General features: G+C 52.6%; 1 protein-coding gene across 2 annotated transcripts; it reads left to right on the top strand.

Annotated features, from left to right (window-relative positions):
- Nucleotides 1-9,444: 9,444 nt before the first annotated feature.
- On the top strand, nt 9,445-15,012 carry C20H3orf22 (chromosome 20 C3orf22 homolog). Of its 2 annotated transcripts, none has more exons than XM_025447898.3 (4): nt 9,445-9,562; nt 11,782-11,914; nt 12,612-12,743; nt 14,697-15,012. In XM_025447898.3, the coding sequence occupies exons 2-4, from the start codon at nt 11,823-11,825 to the stop codon at nt 14,833-14,835; spliced, it is 363 nt and encodes a 120-aa protein (XP_025303683.1). In that variant the 5' UTR covers nt 9,445-9,562; nt 11,782-11,822; the 3' UTR covers nt 14,836-15,012. The 2 variants fall into 2 exon arrangements, with proteins under 2 accessions (XP_025303683.1, XP_025303674.1); XM_025447889.3 differs by having other exon boundaries at nt 14,664-15,012.
- The last annotated feature ends 2,211 nt before the right edge of the window (nt 15,013-17,223 follow it).

Below are 17,223 nucleotides of genomic sequence, written 5' to 3'. Positions count from 1 at the left end.
TAACGAACCGCCCCGAGGTTTGGTTATTTCTTCCCCAGTGTGAGCAGCATCTAGGATGGGCCATGTGATATCAGCGTCCAGGCCTACTGGCATCATGACTTCTATTTGCACTACCCATGTAGAGCTCCTACGGCTTGAACCTGGCTACCTCTACCCCAGCTCACCCAGATTTCTTCAGTCCTTCCACATTCCCCCCCAGATGCAAAGATGATACGTGACTGCCACAGTTGGGGAGCCAAGAACTTGGTTTCAATTCTCTTTTGTCAGATCACCTGCCAAGGAAGTGGGGGAAAAACTGAAATCTGTGGCTCGCCCAGGAAGAAGTTCCTACCTCGGGGACAAATGCAGGATGGCAGATTTGTACTTGTTTGCTCAGTGATGTAAATCTTCGGGTGAGATCACGGCTGGATGTTGGCAAAGCTGTGCGGATCGGGGGGCTGTGCAAATAAACGCACTCAGTGCACTCATTCATGGCAAACATGCTGTGACTCTATCGTCCCAAATTGCCTTCTTCCAACACAACTGTTTCCCCCTTGTGAGTTCTCTGTGTGATATTAATGACCATTGACGATGGAGTCAGCTCTTCCCTGGAGGCTGTCTGACTATACTCGGTGGGGAATGTTCTCTGCACTGTTTAACTTGCCTTCATCCCCTTCTAAAGGCAGAAGCCCCCATCACGGTGGGCTGTGATGACTTTGTGAGGTGGTGTGCATGACTCCTGCCTCTTAAACCGAGCACCGAGCTCGGCGAACTCAGCTCCTGGTCACTGGCAGCTATCAGCTCCTCTCACGGACCTGCCAGGGGAAGGGAGCTTGTGAGCACCACGGGTGTGAAATCACACTTGCTCATCCAGCCTGCGGGGGGCGCACTGTGGCTGCCACCCAGCGTTGCCCTCACAGAGTTTGCAAGTGAGCGGAAATCCTAGACACAGATAAGTAGTCAAGTATACAGATTACTTTTGTCACCTACAGGGAAGTGGGTGACTATTGGATTTCACAGTAAGCTAGACCAATGCTTGGGTCATATGTTTATTTTAATTAATTAATTAATTAATTAATTTATTTATTTATTTTTATGATAGTCACATAGAGAGAGAGGCAGAGACATAGGCAGAGGGAGAAGCAGGCTCCATGCACCGGGAGCCCGACGTGGGATTCGATCCCGGGTCTCCAGGATCGCGCCCTGGGCCAAAGGCAGGCGCCAAACCGTTGCGCCACCCAGGGATCCCGGGTCATATGTTTATTGAACCTAATCACCTCGATGAGGAGGACAGACGAGGAACCCCTGTCCATGGGGGAGTGATCTGGGGAGCTGGGTTTTTATTAATTTTTTTTTATTTATTTATGATAGAGAGAGAGAGAGGCAGAGACACAGGCAGAGGGAGAAGCAGGCTCCATGCACCTGGGAGCCCGAAGTGGGATTCGATCCCGGGTCTCCAGGATCGCGCCCTGGGCCAAAGACAGGCACTAAATCGCTGCGCCACCCAGGGATCCCTGGGTTTTATACCTAAGCTTGTCGACTCCAAACGCACTCCTTCTGCACTACATCAAGGCAGCGGGGAAGAAAGTTAATAATATTAATTCATGGATCAGGGCTTTGTTTTCCTTTATTGTGACTCAGCTCAGGTTGTGACCCCGGGGTCCCAGGATGAGTCCCGCATCAGGTTCCCCGCAGGGAGCTTGCTTCTCCCTCTGCCTGTGTCTCCGCCTCTCTCTGAGTGTCTCTAATGAATAAAGAAATACATGAAATCTTTTTTATTTATTTATTTATTTATTTTTAAAGATTATTTATTTATTCATTCATAGAGACAGAGAGAGAGAGGCAGAGACACAGGCAGAGGGAGAAGCAGGCTCCATGCGGGGAGCCCGACGTGGGACTCGATCCCCGGTCTCCAGGATCACGCCCTGGGCTGCAGGCGGCGTTAAACCGCTGCGCCACCGGGGCTGCTCATGAAATCTTTTTTTAAAAAAATAGTCGAAAAGTGATGCAGAGGGATTCCTTATCCACTTGCCGCTGCCGTCTAGTCCGGGGGGACACCGAGGACACCTGCCAGCAAGCCCGCGGGCTCCACCTGTCTTCCAGGACGTGGCCAGTCCTGGAGCTGCCGTGGGTGGGCAGGGGCTCCCTGATATCCAGCGCTTGACCGTCAACCTGGCGCGTGTTCCTGCCTGAAGCAATGCCCTGCAGACCCTGGAGCAGTGAGGCCGGAAGGCGCTTGAGGCCAGAAGGGAGGAAGGGATGTGGTGTGCCCTGGGCACCCTCCCCTCACCCCAGCCCCGCACACACCCCAGCAGGCGGGTCCCCTGGGCCCCCCCTGTACAGCTGAGGACAGCGCAGACCCACAGAGAGGGGCCGCGAGCCGCCTGGGGGACTGACGGGTGTTTGGGGCGAGGCCCTGTCTCCTTCACCGCCAGACAGCGGTCACGGTCACGACCAACCGAGGCTCGGCCACCCCAGCCCCTCCCCGCCCCGGCCCTGCTGGCCCAGCTTCCTGGACCCCCGCCCGCCGCGGCAGGTGCCAAGACGGCCAGCAGGCCCGCGGGCCCAGGAAGCCCTGTGCAGGTGGTGGGCACCCCTAACCCCTGCGTTGTCCAAGAGTCAGTTGTACCTAATTGTTGAATCACTAGGCCGTGCACCTGAAACTCGTGCAATACTCTATGCCAACCATACTCGTTAGAGAGGGGAGGGGAGGAGAGGGGAGGAGAGGAGAGGGGAGGGGAGGATGTGCCTGGCATGTGCCTCCCTCGTCAAGGGCCACCTGACTGTGCGGCAGAGACGAGGCCACACTCCATGGCAAGTTGACGGCGTCCCTGGGCCTCCCCCGGGGTGCAACTCCCGCCGCAGGCCTGGGCCACACCAAGCCCTCGTAGGGAAGATAAAAATTTTGCAGCTGCGCGAGTTCTGAGGATTTCCCCCGAGTAAAACGTCAGCGGTATCAGATGTCCTTGCTCTTGCCCTGGTCGCAAGCCGGAGCCCAGTTTGGGAAGGGGCCTCCCGCCTTGCAGCTCCCCCGCCCCCCAGATACGGCCCTCTACCCACAAACGGCAGTGGGGCTCTGGGTTTAACAATATGCAGTTTGGGTTTTCTCCTTAATGGACTCTCCGGGCCCAGACGCCCCGCTGGCCTCGGCAGCCATGCAGGCGGGAGGAGGAGGGGTGGCTGCGGGATCCCAGAGGCCAAGTCCCAGGTCACATCGTGATGTCAGAACAAAAGAATGGAAGGAAAAGGTAGTGAACGGGAGACAAAGAGTTTTGTCCATGTAAACATCCAGAACCTGTGAAGTTCCAGACATGGAGGGCAGATGTGGTTTCTGCTCCTGTCATCCTCCGTCCATCCCAGACCAGCCCCGTCAGAGAATGTGCAGGCTTGCCGGCCGCTGGGGCTGCCCCCCTCCTCCCCTCCCCTCCCCTCCCCTCTCCTCCCCTCTCCTCCCCTCCCCTCCCCTCCCCTCCCCTCCCCTCCCCTCCCCTCCCCTCCCCTCTCCTCCCCTCCCCTCCCCTCTCTAACGAGTATGGTTGGCATAGAGTATTGCACGAGTTTCAGGTGCACGGCCTAGTGATTCAACAATTAGGTACAACTGACTCTTGGACAACACAGGGGTTAGGGGTGCCCACCACCTGCACAGTTGAAAATCCAAAAAACCCACTTATTTTGTTGTTGTTGTTGTTGTTGTTAAGGATTTTATTTATTTGAAGGAGAGAGAAAGAGCGCCCAAGCTCAAGCAGGGGAGGGGAAGCGGGAGAGGAGAGGCCGACTCCCCACTGAGCAGGGAGCCCCACAGATGCAGGGCTGGATCCCAGGACCCTGAGATCGCGACCTAAGCCGAAGGCAGACACTTAACCGGCTGAGCCACGCAGGGGCCCCCACCGACTTCTGACTCCCCTAAAGCTTAACAGCTGATAGCCCTACTGGTGACCAGAAGCCTCGCTGATGACAGAAACATTCGGTTAGCGTAATCTGTGTGTTGTATGTATTACAAACTGTATTCTTACAAAGGGAGCTAGAGAGAAGAAAATGTTCTTAAGAACATCAAAGGAAGAGAAAGCACATTCACAGGACCGTACAGTAGACGATCCACGTCCAAGTGAAGCGGTGCAGGCCCAGCTGTGCGGGCCGAGGAGTCAGCTGGCCCCTCGAAACGCTCGCCGCGGCGAGGGTCGGGGCCGTCTGTAATTCCGCGGCTGCACATGTACCGAAAGAAAATGAAAACACGAACTCAGGGAGCCGCACGCGCGCTTCGCTGTTGCCCTCGGCGATGCTCAGCAGTCCAGGCCGCGGAGCCCGCGGGGAGCCAGTGCTGCCCTTCCCCGCGTGCCCACACGGTGGCGCCAGGGAGCCGGCGTCCCCGAGGCCTGCGCGGGGCGGGGCGGGGCGGGGCGGGGCGGGGCGGGGCGGGGCGGCCTCCTGCGGGCCTGGGGCTCCCAGACGCCGAGACGCAGCCCCGGCCGCGCGCCGCTCCCGCCCTGCCCGTGCTGTGGCCGCGTAGGTCAGCAGCCCAGCCCCGGTGTCTGCGGCGCCTGCAGCTTTCCTGGCGGCCCCGCGTCCCTGCCCGCGGCAGCGTGGGCCCGGGCGAGGCCCCAGAGGGGAGGGGCCGGGGGCGCTTCCACGTGCACCTCCTTCGCGTACGGGCAGCGGCCGCTTGACCATCGGCTCGACCGAGGGGCCGCCGCGGGGGCCGCGGCTCCGAGCAGTTCCACAGTCGCGCAGGGGCTCCCTTGGGCCGTTTGGGCCCAGCCCGCCGCCCCCCAGCCAGAGCCGGTCCGGCAGCATCGGGCCTGTCCCCGGCACAGGCACAGCAGCTCCGGGAACGGGCGCGACGGGCTCCCCCCACCCAGCAGAGGCCTGTGGCAGTCGGTGCCGGCGCTGCCAGCTGTGCGGGCCTCCCTGCGGCCAGTGATGCCCCGACAGGACCGGTTCCAGCTAGTTTCGTGTCCCCCGGATGCGGCCGCGTCACCCTGGTCGCTTTCCTTCTCGGGGGGAAGCGAGATGCTCCAGGCCCCCTTTTGTGCGTAACGCGGCGAAGCATCTGAAGGCGCACGGTTCGGTGGTATCTTGCACATCACACAACCCCTCTAGCTCCTCGCGCCTCCCCAGCACCTGGAACTCTCTATTCTACTTTCTGCCTCTACGCGTTTGTCTAGTCTAGATTCCCTAAGTGGACACACAGGGACACCTGGGTGGCGCAGTCAGTTAAGAGTCCAACCCTGGAATTTGGCTCAGGTCATGGTGTCGGGGTGGCGCGATGAGCCCGGCATCAGGCTCTATGCTGCGCATGGAGACTGCTGGAGATTCTCTCTCTCCCTTTCTTTCCTCCCCTCCATGCACACATGCATGCACTCTCTCTCACCCTCTCTAAAAAACAAAACAAAACAAAAAAAAAACGCTGGCATCACACAATATTTGTCCTTTTGTCCTTTTGTGTCTGGCTTATGTCACTTAGCCTAATGTTTTTGAAGCTTGTGTGGTAGAACAGATAAAACTTCATTCCTTTTTATTTATTTAAATTTTTATTTATTTATGATAGTCACAGAGAGAGAGAGAGGCAGAGACACAGGCAGAGGGAGAAGCAGGCTCCATGCACCGGGAGCCCGACGTGGGATTCGATCCCGGGTCTCCAGGATCGCGCCCTGGGCCAAAGGCAGGCGCTAAACTGCCGCGCCACCCAGGGTTCCCTACATGAATGTTTATAGCAGCTTTATCCATATCCATTCTCAAAAAGGAAACAACTGAATTGTCCTTCAATGGGTGAAAGGTTAAACAAACAGTGATGCATCCTACTCAGCAATAAAGGTAGATGAACAGGAGTGACATTATGGAAATGGTAGAGTAGGAAGCTCCAGGAATCCATCCCTCCACTGAAACAATAATTGAATTGGCAAGAACTGTCTGAAACAAGTGTCTGGGAACTCTAGAATCTAAACAAACACTCACAGCATCCAGGGGAGATCTTGGTGTAGATGCTTGTAAACTTCAGTGAATTTCCATGTTTCCAGCTGCTAACACCCTCATCCATCAGGTCATAATCTACATATTAATACACCAGCTCTGACTTCCCTACAATATGGTAATGCATACCCAATAAGCTCAATGAATTGGATGCAAAATTATTTCAAACTAATTCACATCAACACACATGATAATCTTATTGTCAAAACTCAAAGACAAAGAGAAAAATCTTGAAAGCAGCAAGAGAAAGGTTACCCATCACATTCAAGGCTAACAGCTGATTTCTCATCAGTAGCCATGGAAGCCAGAAAGCAGAGGGAAGACATATTTACAGACCTGAAAGAAAAAGAAACCCTCAACCAAGATTTCTATATTTGGCAGAAATATCCTTTGAGAACAAAGGAAAAATTAAGACATTTCCAAATAAAAACTGAGGAAGTTCATAGACCTGCCCTACAGAAATACCAAAGGGAATCTTTCAGGCAAAATTGAAAGGACACTAGACAGCAACTCAAAGTTAGTTATAGGATGAAATAACAACAATAGTAATGGTAAGTATATAAGCAAAATACAGTTGTATTTTGGGTTTATAACCCTTCTTTTTTTTTATTTTTTTTTATAACCCTTCTTTTTTTCTATATGAATTAAAAGACAAATGCATGATGCAATAATTACAAATTTGTGTTAATGGCAACCCAATGTATAATGATGTGATGAGTGACAATAACAGTATAAAGGGAGAAGAAGAAAACATAGGAGCAGAGTCTTTGTGTACAATTGTAACTACGTTGCTATTATTCATACTAGGTTGTTATAAGTGTGAAGTTTTCATCATAACTCCCAAAGTAACCACCAAGATAATAACTGAAAAGTATACAGAAAAGGACAGAATGGAACCAAAATCATACATTACCAAAAAGTCATTCAAATACAAAACAAGTCAGGACGCCCAGGTGGCTCAGTGGTTTGGTGCCTGCCTTCGGCCCAGGGCGTGATTCTGGAGTACCGGGATCAAGTCCCACATCGGGCTCCCTGCATGGAACCTGCTTCTCCCTCTTCCTGTGTCTCTGCCCTTCTCTCCTTCTGTGTGTCTCTCATGAATAAATAAGTAAAATCTTAAAAATAAATAAATACAAAACAAGAGAGTAATAGAGGAATTGAGGAAAAAGAACATATAAGACATAAAAAAAAGCAAAGACTAAATGGCAGGAGAAATTCCTTCCTTACAGTAATTATATTAAATGTAAACAGATTAAACTCTCCAATAAGTAAGCAAAGATAATTTTGAAATGTATAAAAATAATCCATCTATCTGTTGTCTATAAGAAACTCATTTGGATATAAAACACAGAGTGGTTGAAAGCAAAGGGATAAAAGACCATATTCCATGAAAATAGTAGCCCCAAGAGGGCTGAGTAGCTATGTTATTATTAGACAAAAGAGACTCTATTTCAAAAAATTAAAAGAGGCAAAGAACATTAAATATTGATAAAAGGGTCAACCCATCAAGAAGATAAAAATAAAAAAGAAGATAAAAATATTATAAACATATAGACACCTAACAACAGAGCCCAAAAATATGTCAAAATTTAACAAAATTGGAGAAATAGACATGTCTACAATAATTCAATATTGAGAATTCAATATTCTATCTTCAATAATAGATAAAACCAGACAGAAGATCAATAAAGATATGAGCACTTGAACAACACTATAAACTGAAATTAAGTCTAACAGGCATTCAGGAAACTCTACTGAACAATAGTAGAATATACATTTTTCTCAAGTGCATATGGAATGTTCTCCAAGATGTGTTAGGCCATGAACAAGTCTTAACTAAATGTAATAGTTTTTTAAAATTCAAGTTATACAAAATGTATTTTTGATCACTGTGAAATGAAATTAGAAATCAATGACAGAAAACTGGAAAATTCACAAATATGTGGCCATTTAACAACATCTCTTAAATAATCATTTAATCAAAGAAGAAATCACAAGAGAATTTAAGAAATATCTTCAGATGAATGAAAACAAAATGAAAATGTACCAAACTGATAGGCTGCAGTGAAAACAGTGAGAAGGGGGAAATTTATAGGACTAAATGTCTATCTCCAAAAAGAAGAAAGATCCCAAGTGACAATCTAATTATGTAATTTACGGAACTAGAAGATCCAGAATAAACTAAAGTCAGAAAAAGGCTACAGGATAAGAAAACTTCAGGTCAATACCCTTATGAATATGGATTCCAAAATCCTCAACAAAATACTATCAAAGTAAAGTCAGCAGCTTACTAAAAGGATTATGTGCCGTGGCCAAGTGAAATTTGTCCCCACAGTGCAGAGGTGCTTCATAATAAGAAACTCCACGTAATACATCACAGTAGCAGAATGAGGGCAGAGCAGAGAGTGGCTCAGAGACATGTGGCACAGGTGAGAAGGCCATACCACCCCCGGTTCAACACCTTCCTCTTCTCATTCCTCAACCACTTGTAATTTGGCATGAGTTCCTCCACAGAAAGAGCTCTGCATTAAAACAAAGAAAACAAAAAACAAAAAACAAAACCCAGCTCTAAAACCCAAAGTTACTTCTTCCCTTTCATCTGTGGTACTAGCCCCACTGACCACGCTATACCTCTTGGGCTGGGATCATCCCCCAGCTTCCTTGACACCACTGACTGTCCTCTCTGTGCCTCTGTCTGGGTTGCAGGCACTAAATATTTACTTCATCATTAAATGTTGGGTATCTTAACAGCTCTATGCCCTCTTCACTTCTTGCACACTGCCTTCCATTAGGATGATTATCTTCATTTACCATTGATACATCAGTGACACCCAAATTTACTTTATGCCCAGACCTCACCCCTCTGGATCTCAGACCCAGATGCACAACTGCCTAAGTGGAGGGATGCCTCCAAGGCATCTCAAACTCAACCTGACCAAGTCCAAGCCCACAGTCTCCCTCCAAGGCCTAGTCCAGTCCCATCTAGGGCAGTAAAAGTCATCGTTGGCCCTCCCACAGCCTCTGTCACCCCTTTGTGTTAACTTGCTCTCTTGAAATCTCTCAAATCCACCCCGCTCCCTCCATCTCCATCACCACCTCATTCCAGGCACCACCCCCCACCCCTCATCCATGTTACTGCCTCTGCTGCTCCACTGGCCCAACCACACCTACTCCTGGTGCCGTTCACTTTGTTCTCCACGTTGCCACCAGAGCAATTTTTTCTTAAAAAAAATATGACACATATGACACATATTAGGTTTTAGCTATTTCTGGGATATCTCTTTTGTTGCAAGAATCTGCATGGGAGAGACCCCTGCTGTAGCATATGTTCAGGCGGATGTTCCACCCAAGGTGCTGGGCACTGGAATGCCAGCAAACTCTGGCCCACTCACCATATCTCTACAGCCACTCTCTGGGCCAGAGGGGCTCCAGGCTGGATTCTGAGCCACAGTGCTCAGCAACTGCAGCATTAATAATTGTGACTTCAGGGACTTCTGATGTCACATTGACCCTGTGGGCCTGGCCTGCTGAGGCTGTAGGGCCAATTTTCCTGTGGTAGCATGGCAGTCAGGACCATGACCAGCTTCCACCCTTCTGGCATCACATAAGCCAGCCCGTGAGTAGCCTGCAGTTTGGATGGTCCACTCACCCACTCCTTTCTGCTGGAGACTCTGTGTACCCAGGCCTGTGCCTCTCTATGTTGTTGAATCAAGAGAGTGTTGTCGCCAGGGTGGGGTAGTCTTACGGGTCAAGGGGCATAGCAGCTCTCATACCTGGTGTTTTCCTGACACTGCCAGGGCGCCCTGAGCCAAGCCCTGATTATCGTCACTGCCAGGATTTGGGGAGGCAGCCTGGGCATCTGGGAAGGACAGTCCTGGATCAGTTTGGGAAGTAGGAGCAAGATGGCACCTGGGACCAATGGCCATGGTGTCAAAGTCTTGCCCTGGCTTCTGCAGTTGGCCCTTCTGCCCCAGAGGAGGCAGATTCAGTCATGTCAGTTTGCAGGGTCACATCCATGGCTTAGGGAGTCTGCCAGTAGGTATGGAGTGGATGTGAGGGGTGAGGGGTGCCGCTTCCTCTGCCTTCTCTAGACCACTGGGTTCCTGTGGTGGTGCCACTTCTTCAGGTCAATTGCTGGCAAGGTCACCTCTCCCAGCCCCATTCAGGACTGTTTGGGCTGCGAAGCCCAGATGGCCACTCTGGATTCCACCTTGTCCCCTACTTACCAGGTGGCTGGGGATGTAGGCAAAGCACCTAACCTCTCAGAGCCTCAGTTTCTTTACCTGGAAAATGAGGATGATGCAGTCTGCTCTCTGTCAGGTGGAGAACAGGTTAAATGAACTTGGCAGACACTTTGCTGAGCCCAGATCCTTTGTGTCCCACTGTGACACAGGCACCCATCCTGGACCAGGGCCCTCACCTGGCTTCTCAGGAGAGGAGGACCAAAAGCCAGATCCAGGGGTGAGTGACCTGCTCAGGTTTACCTGATAGTGAAGACCTGTGGGGCCAGACCCACAAAAGGGACCCCTGTGTCCTTAAAACAGCCACGGTCCAAGGTCAGAGGCCACGGAAGCCCCCACTAGCCGCCACTGGTGTGGAGAGCTGCACTCCAATCAAAGCTCTTGGCTAGGTAGGTGAGTGAGTAGAGGGTCAGGAAGATTTCTTAGTGGCTTGGAGGGGACAGGCCACAGGCAGGGCTGCTGGCATTTCTGGCCCAGGGCAAAGGCCCACCAGGACAGCCAATCATCCAGAGTCAGAGACCAAGCTGGCCGGGGTGTGCTTGGCTCACGGACAGGTGGGCTTGGCCTTGGACTAGGATGGCCTGTGCCCGGGAGACCACTGAGCTTCCCGTGGGGGACCCAGGGGTCCACGCACCGTAACATTGCAACAGGCAGCACCATGGCTGACCGCCTCCCTCCACTCACCACGAACATTTCCAGCAGCCCTTGCAGCCCCAGCGGGGAGGGGAGCTTAGCCAGCCATTGACGGGCAAGGGTCACACAATTTGATGGCAAAGGAAGCACCAGTGGTCAGGCCTTCTGTTAGAAGGACTTAAGAACCTACTGGCATCTGTAGCCACTTGTATACTGCTGGGGGGCATGGAAAATAGTGCAGCTGTTCTGGAAGGTCGTTTGGCAGATGCTTTTAAAACTAAAAATGGACTTCCCATAAGCCACAGCAATTGCACCCTTATGTAAATCCCAGAGTGACAGAGACTTATTTTCAAGCACAAACTTGTACATGAATATTCATAGCAGCTTTATTTGTAAGAGCCCCAAACCAGAAATGACCCAAATGTCCTTCCACAGTTGAGGATCAAGCCAAGCACGGCACATCCGTACCATGGAATACTACTCAGCACTGGAAAAGAACCACCTGCTGACATTCACAACTGGGCTGGTTTGCTGAGGGAATTATGCTGAGAGAAAGAAGCCAGGCTCTAAAAGACACCTACTGGGTGGTTTTATTGGTATAACACTTGTAAAATCACATCAGTATAGAGATGAGAACAGATTTGTGCTTGCCAGAGTTTGGGATGGGCTGTTCAGTTGAGAACCATCCCAAGTGCTGGTTACATGAAGCACATATAAAATTGCACAGGACTACACACACACACACACACACACACACACACACACACACACTCATACAAGAGAGCATGGATAACTGCTACAGTGTGGTGGGGCCAGGCATCAGCGACAGGCCAGCACCACCCAGCCCTCACTCAGCTCCGGGAGGGCAGCAGGGCCTGGTCCTCTGTCGCCTTCCCAGTCCTGAGGGGAAGCTTCCTCCCATCACCTTCCCTGTTCTGACCGGCCTCCTCTTGTCTTCCAGCCATGGCTGCAAAGTGTGCCACAGCTTAACCCCCTTCTGTGATGAGCTCGAAGGACTCCAAGAAGTGCTCCCAGTGTAAGAAGAAGAGTAGAACCAAGGTCCAGGAAAAATTTGCCAGGAAGTTTCCGTACAGGTAGTAGAGCCCCAGACTGCTAGGCCAAGTCCTGCCTCTCTCAGGCCATGCCAAAGCACAGTCCAGCGGAGTATCGACTGGACCTGTGACCGTCTGGGGTTCACTTTCTTCACCCCCATCCCAATCTGAGATGAGGGCCTCTACATAGGTGCCTGGGACCCCTGGGGCCAGCCCAGAGCCTTAGCCAGCTCCTGCCCTCTGGGCGGGGGCCTCACGGGAACCACCTGAGGTGCTCATTCACAAACACCTGCCCCTGCCAAGGGGCAGATGGGATCAGACTGAGGTGCAGGGTATTTTGTAAAGCCCCAGGGCACTCAGGAACCAGTAGAGACCCCCTGCCTGGGCAGCTCTGGGGCCTCAGCCAGCAGCAGTTACTAAATGTTTTGTGTGGGCAGGCTGTGTCCTGGAGCCCACCATCAATACACTGATGGGTCCTAGGGAAAATGCAGTGACTTTGGGGGGCCTCCTAGCTATATGACCTTGAGCGAGTCACTTGACCTCTCTGTGCCTTAATTTCCTCATCTATGAAGGGTGGGTAACTATACCAACCTCACAGCATGGTTGTGAGTGACGTACGGGCTAATGTTGATAAAGCACTTAGAATGATGCGTGGCAAGTAGAAAGTTTGAGATGAGAGAGAGCTATACATATGGCTGGTGGCTGCAGGCTCCCTAAAGATGCCAAGTGCCCACTGCAGGTTCTCTTGGCTGACGGAGCACAACGTGGAGTTCCTGAAGCCCTGGGAGGTCACGAAGATGACCACCTCACTGCGGGATCAACTGCCCCTGCAGAAGATGTTGGTGGCAACGAGATCCATTCCAGTCAGAGGGTGAGTCACAGGCCCAGGATGCTGCCACAGGACAGCCGCTGCCACCTACCGACCACACTCAAGCTGCTGGCCTTTCACCCCAGGTCTGCACACAGACACCCACGTGTCTCTCCCAGTAGGCTCCACTTCCAAGCTGAGGAAACCGAGGCCCAGAAGTCCAGTGCTCCTTCCCGGAGCAAGGCAGTTTGTGGGAGAGGCTGCACAGGAGCCTCGGGCAGGCAGGCCCTGGCCTCACCTGGAGAGGGCCTTGTCCACACCCAGGGAGACAGGCCTGAGGGGAAGCTTGGCCTCCATCCTTCCACATGGCAGAGGCAAAGCAGAAGAGCCAGCAAGTTTCTGGTCTCCATGCAGCCTGCTGCGAGGGTGGAGGCACTGGCAGGGACTGTGGCACTGGGCACCTCTAGACTGACCATATGCACACAAGTGCCCCCCCCACCCTGACATACACAGTGAAATACCTGGACACCCTTGAAAGACACCCCCCCCCCAAACATTTCATGTACTTGCCCTAATCCGGGACTCAGACCCCGGTGGTCCCTGGGCTGGATGGCACACTCCAGCTGTGACATAATGAAGGGCTTCCATGACCCGTTGGTGGGGGCATCCACCCTCCAACTCCAAGGTTGGTTCTGTGCTGACTGGCCATGCCTCTGACACCACACCGTGCATGCATCTCCTCTGCTAGCTCACAGCGACTCCCGCACATTCCCTGACCCGACACCCAGAGAGGTGACATGAACACTCACACTAGTACACACACACACACACAGCTGCATGCCTATTCTCTGACACACTTGCCCTGACTTTTGTCCCAGGTCTCACACTCCCTACCTCATTTGGCTATGGGTTTTGCTCCAAATGTCTGAACTGGACCCGTGGGGGCTGAGCGGCAGAGGCTGGAGTCTGAGAGAACGGATGTTCCAGGGTTTCAGCTTCTACTTCTGCAGAATGGGATCAGCTTCAAGCTGGGGGTCTTGTGGGCACCAGTCAGACAGTGCACAGGGGCCCAGACTCTTAGTGCTGGGGCCTGCCCCAGGGGGACTGCAGCTCCCCTGGAGGGCGACATGGAGCAGAGACCTGGAGGACACACCAAAGCTGTCAGTGGATGTGTCAGGGAGTTTGGAACGCAGTGGGCTTCTCAACCCCCCCGGGGCCCAGCACCAGTGGGGAGCTGATCCATCACTTGGGTGGGAGGGGTGGGCAGGGGCCAAGAGCCCCAGGGCGGGGAGGGGTCTGTGGCTGTGGGACCTTTGCCAAAGGCATCAAAGTAGCGGGGAGCAGGTGGGGGAGATCCCTCACCTCATCGTCCACCCTCTGAACCCCCACCAGCCCTCTGCTGGGGAACTGCCCAGAGCAGATGCCAGAGTAGGGCGGAGAGTGGATGAAGAGAGAGGATGGGAGAGGGTGTGGGGTTCCAGGTGAGAAGCAGGGACCTAGTAGAAGCAGATGCTTCCAGCAGCGGGAGGCAAGTGCAAATATGCTGAGGCGAGATAGAATAACGTCCCACTTAGGGAATTTGACGTGTTTTTCAGGATGGCTAGGAGACAGGCAGGGAAGAAAGTGAAATGCCAACATTTGTCTGAGGGGGAATGGGGAGCCACTGAAGTCTGGGGAGCAGAAGGGTGGCATGCACAGACCTGATGTAGCCTTAGAGAAGACTGATTAGGGGACGAGTGGTGGCTTCACGTGGGGGGCGGCCATGCAGGCTGGCACAGCTGCTTGGTGGCAGTTCATTGCGGGCACGGTGGACTAAGCCCTGGCCTCACATGAGGCACAGCACGGGAACCCTGCTGGGTTCTGGCTTGGACATTTGTAGGGTGGCGGCTCATTGGGGACCCTGGGGAGGTCTGGCTGGGAGTAGTGTCATTGTGGCCCTGGCCAGCATCTCTGGACTAGTGGGGTTCTTTGGGGCTTTTCTAGGCTTGGGGCCCCAGACTGTATATCACCGTCTAGCTTCAGCCCCCTGCCGCCGCCGTCTCCACTGAGCAAACTTTGGGAACTCAAGATACTGAGCCTCCGCTTCCCCCGGCTGGGCGCCCCTGCTTCCCCCACCGGCGCCCGGGCTGCCCGGCCCTCTGCAGGCCCCTCCTAGAGCCCAGCTCCGTGCGGCCTCCCCCTCGGCCACCTGCCCCTGGCGCTCCGGGCAGTGGCCACAGAGCACGGCCTTCCGGACGGACGTGAACTCTATTGAGGGGAACAGCCTTGAAGGGGGCCACTCATCTCCTCGGAACCCACACCATGTGAATAAACTTCGCAGGTTCAAATCCTATTTCCATTTGGACCGAGTGCTTTGCTTTCCGAGCATCTGTCTTCTCATTGGTAAAATGAGGTAATGTTTCACGTTGAGGGGTTGGTGTGAGGGTTAGAGAGTATGAATGTCGTGTCCTGGAATTCATCCCAAAGATGTACTCATACGTGTAAGGTAAAGCTACTTGGACAGCAGTATCCATTGCAGGCCGTAGGAAATGGCCAAGGATCGGAGAACCCTGCATACCCCCGCTGGGGGCTGTTCAGCGGTACCACACCAGCCCCTGAACAACCAGGCGGCCGTGGAATGAAGGCACAGCTCTTTATTTCCTGGTCTGCAGCAATCTACAAAGATATTCAGAGTTTTTCTGAAGTACAATAGAAGTGTGATATGCTCCCATCTTGTGCGCATCAGGAAACTGTGTGTGTGCATGCGTGTGTAGTATGTATGTGTGTGTGCGTGTGCGTAGTAGGTAACAATCGGTACCTCTGTGTAGCACTGGGGAACCTGGGGACAGGCCTACTATTTTCTGAGATTTTAATACATGAAATAATACCATGTTGTTGGCGTGTTATGAATTCTTCAAAGAGAAGCGTGGGATAAAAATCAGAGGCTGGTGTTAACTGCTTTGGAATTTGTGATAGCTGCACCATGGAGCAGGGGGCCTGCTGAAGATGCAAGTGCTCAGCCTGCGCTCTCCTACAAGGAGAGGGACCACCTGGAGTCCTTGGGATGGTAAATAAAACTGGGGAGACTGGCTATAGAGCCCTTCCCCTAGGAGACAAGGGGGTGGGGGCCCTGAAGATGACCAAGGTGGCTGCACTGAGCAAGGTGGGCAGGTGGCCCTATTGTTCTGGAAAGAAGGTGGAATGAGGTCCCCTGTGGAGTAAGAATTGAAGAAGGGCCTTCCTCATGCCCTGGGGACAGACGGGAGGGTGATTCCCAGCCTGCAGGAGGCAGAAGTCAGTTCTGCTGTGTGCTCCTGGGGTGCTGGGGCCTGGGGAGAGGGTACAGAGGACTGCAGGGGGGCACCCCAGCAAAGGGCACTGGGGCTCCTGGGTGGGAAGCAGGCCTGGTGTCCTGTGCACCACACAGCATTGTCCTGCTGGTGGAAGGGAGTCGAGACCCCAGGGTCCCTGCCCGTTAGGCTTGGAGGCAGGCTGATTTCCGTTTGGACTGTGTAGGTCTCAAGACTGTTCCTCCAATGCTCACAGCTATGTTCTAACTTGTTATATGCAAAATACAGCATTGTGTGCCTATGATACAGCGTAATGGTGAAGTGACCCACGTGACCGCTGGGTCCATCTGCCTGGGAGCCGCTTCTCCAGCTGCCTCCCCGCCCCCAACCTCAGCTCTCTCCTATCCTTCTAAAACTAGTATCTCAAAACAAGACATCATTTGCCTTTTTTTTTTTTTTAGCGATACAGGATTGTATTATGTTCCATGCAGCTTTTTTCCTCTACGGCAAGTTGCTAATAAGAGTCACGTGATGCTGCATACAGTTCACTTGATCATTTAGTTATCATGTATAATCGTGCATGGCTTATGCATCGTCTTTCCACCAAATGTTTGGTTTCCAGTTTTTCCTGCTGTGGACTCAGCTGCTCTGAGCACTGGGGCCCTGTCCCAGGCGCACATTGTTCCCTGAAGACTTGTCACTGGCTAGAAGGCTCCTGAGTGCCAGCCAGCACCACCCTGTTTTCCTGAGTCCCATTCCCACTGCACGCGGCCATGAGCAGCTTATAGAAAGAAGCTCCGCTGGATCCGCCTGGGTGCTCCTCTCGCTGGGGCCGCAGAGGGTTTAGGAAGTAAGCCAGGGAGGGCAGGCAGGGCTCTTGCAGCACGTGGGTCAAAGCCAGCTGTGCAGGTAGAAAAACCTCATACCAGCCACCCAAATTCAGAGTCATAAACTATGCATGGTCTTCAGTGTGAGGTGACTCTAAAGAATATTCAGGGAGTAAAAAGCTATGTGTTGATTCCGCTGTATCCTGAGTAAAGCTGCCATGCACACAATGTCCTCAAAGAAGAAAACCACTCCATCAGGATGCATGCACTACAAAAGTCCTCACAGGCAAATGAGCAACATCTGAATGTGTGATGGCAGAGGGACGAGTTAGCGTATCTCGGCGGCGCACACGGCACCTCAGCATGCTGCCAGCATCCACGTGCAGCCAGCCTGATCCCCCATCGTCCTCGTGCCCCAGTACAGTCACAGTAAAACTTACATCAGCA

The sequence above is a fragment of the Canis lupus genome, chromosome 20 (genome assembly GCF_003254725.2).
Source record: "Canis lupus dingo isolate Sandy chromosome 20, ASM325472v2, whole genome shotgun sequence".
Taxonomy (NCBI): Eukaryota; Metazoa; Chordata; class Mammalia; order Carnivora; family Canidae; genus Canis; species Canis lupus.
Note: the sequence above shows the minus strand (reverse complement) of the source record. Positions and strands in the feature narration are given on the sequence as shown.

What these genes read in the sequence shown, in the direction of transcription:
- C20H3orf22 (XM_025447889.3), top strand. Translation starts at nt 11,823, where the DNA reads ATGAGCTCGAAGGACTCCAAGAAGTGCTCCCAGTGTAAGAAGAAGAGT. An exon ending in GCCAGGAAGTTTCCGTACAG is followed by an intron (nt 11,915 to 12,611) that starts GTAGTAGAGCCC and finishes TGCCCACTGCAG; the next exon opens with GTTCTCTTGGCTGACGGAGC. An exon ending in AGATCCATTCCAGTCAGAGG is followed by an intron (nt 12,744 to 14,663) that starts GTGAGTCACAGG and finishes GGGCTTTTCTAG; the next exon opens with GCTTGGGGCCCCAGACTGTA.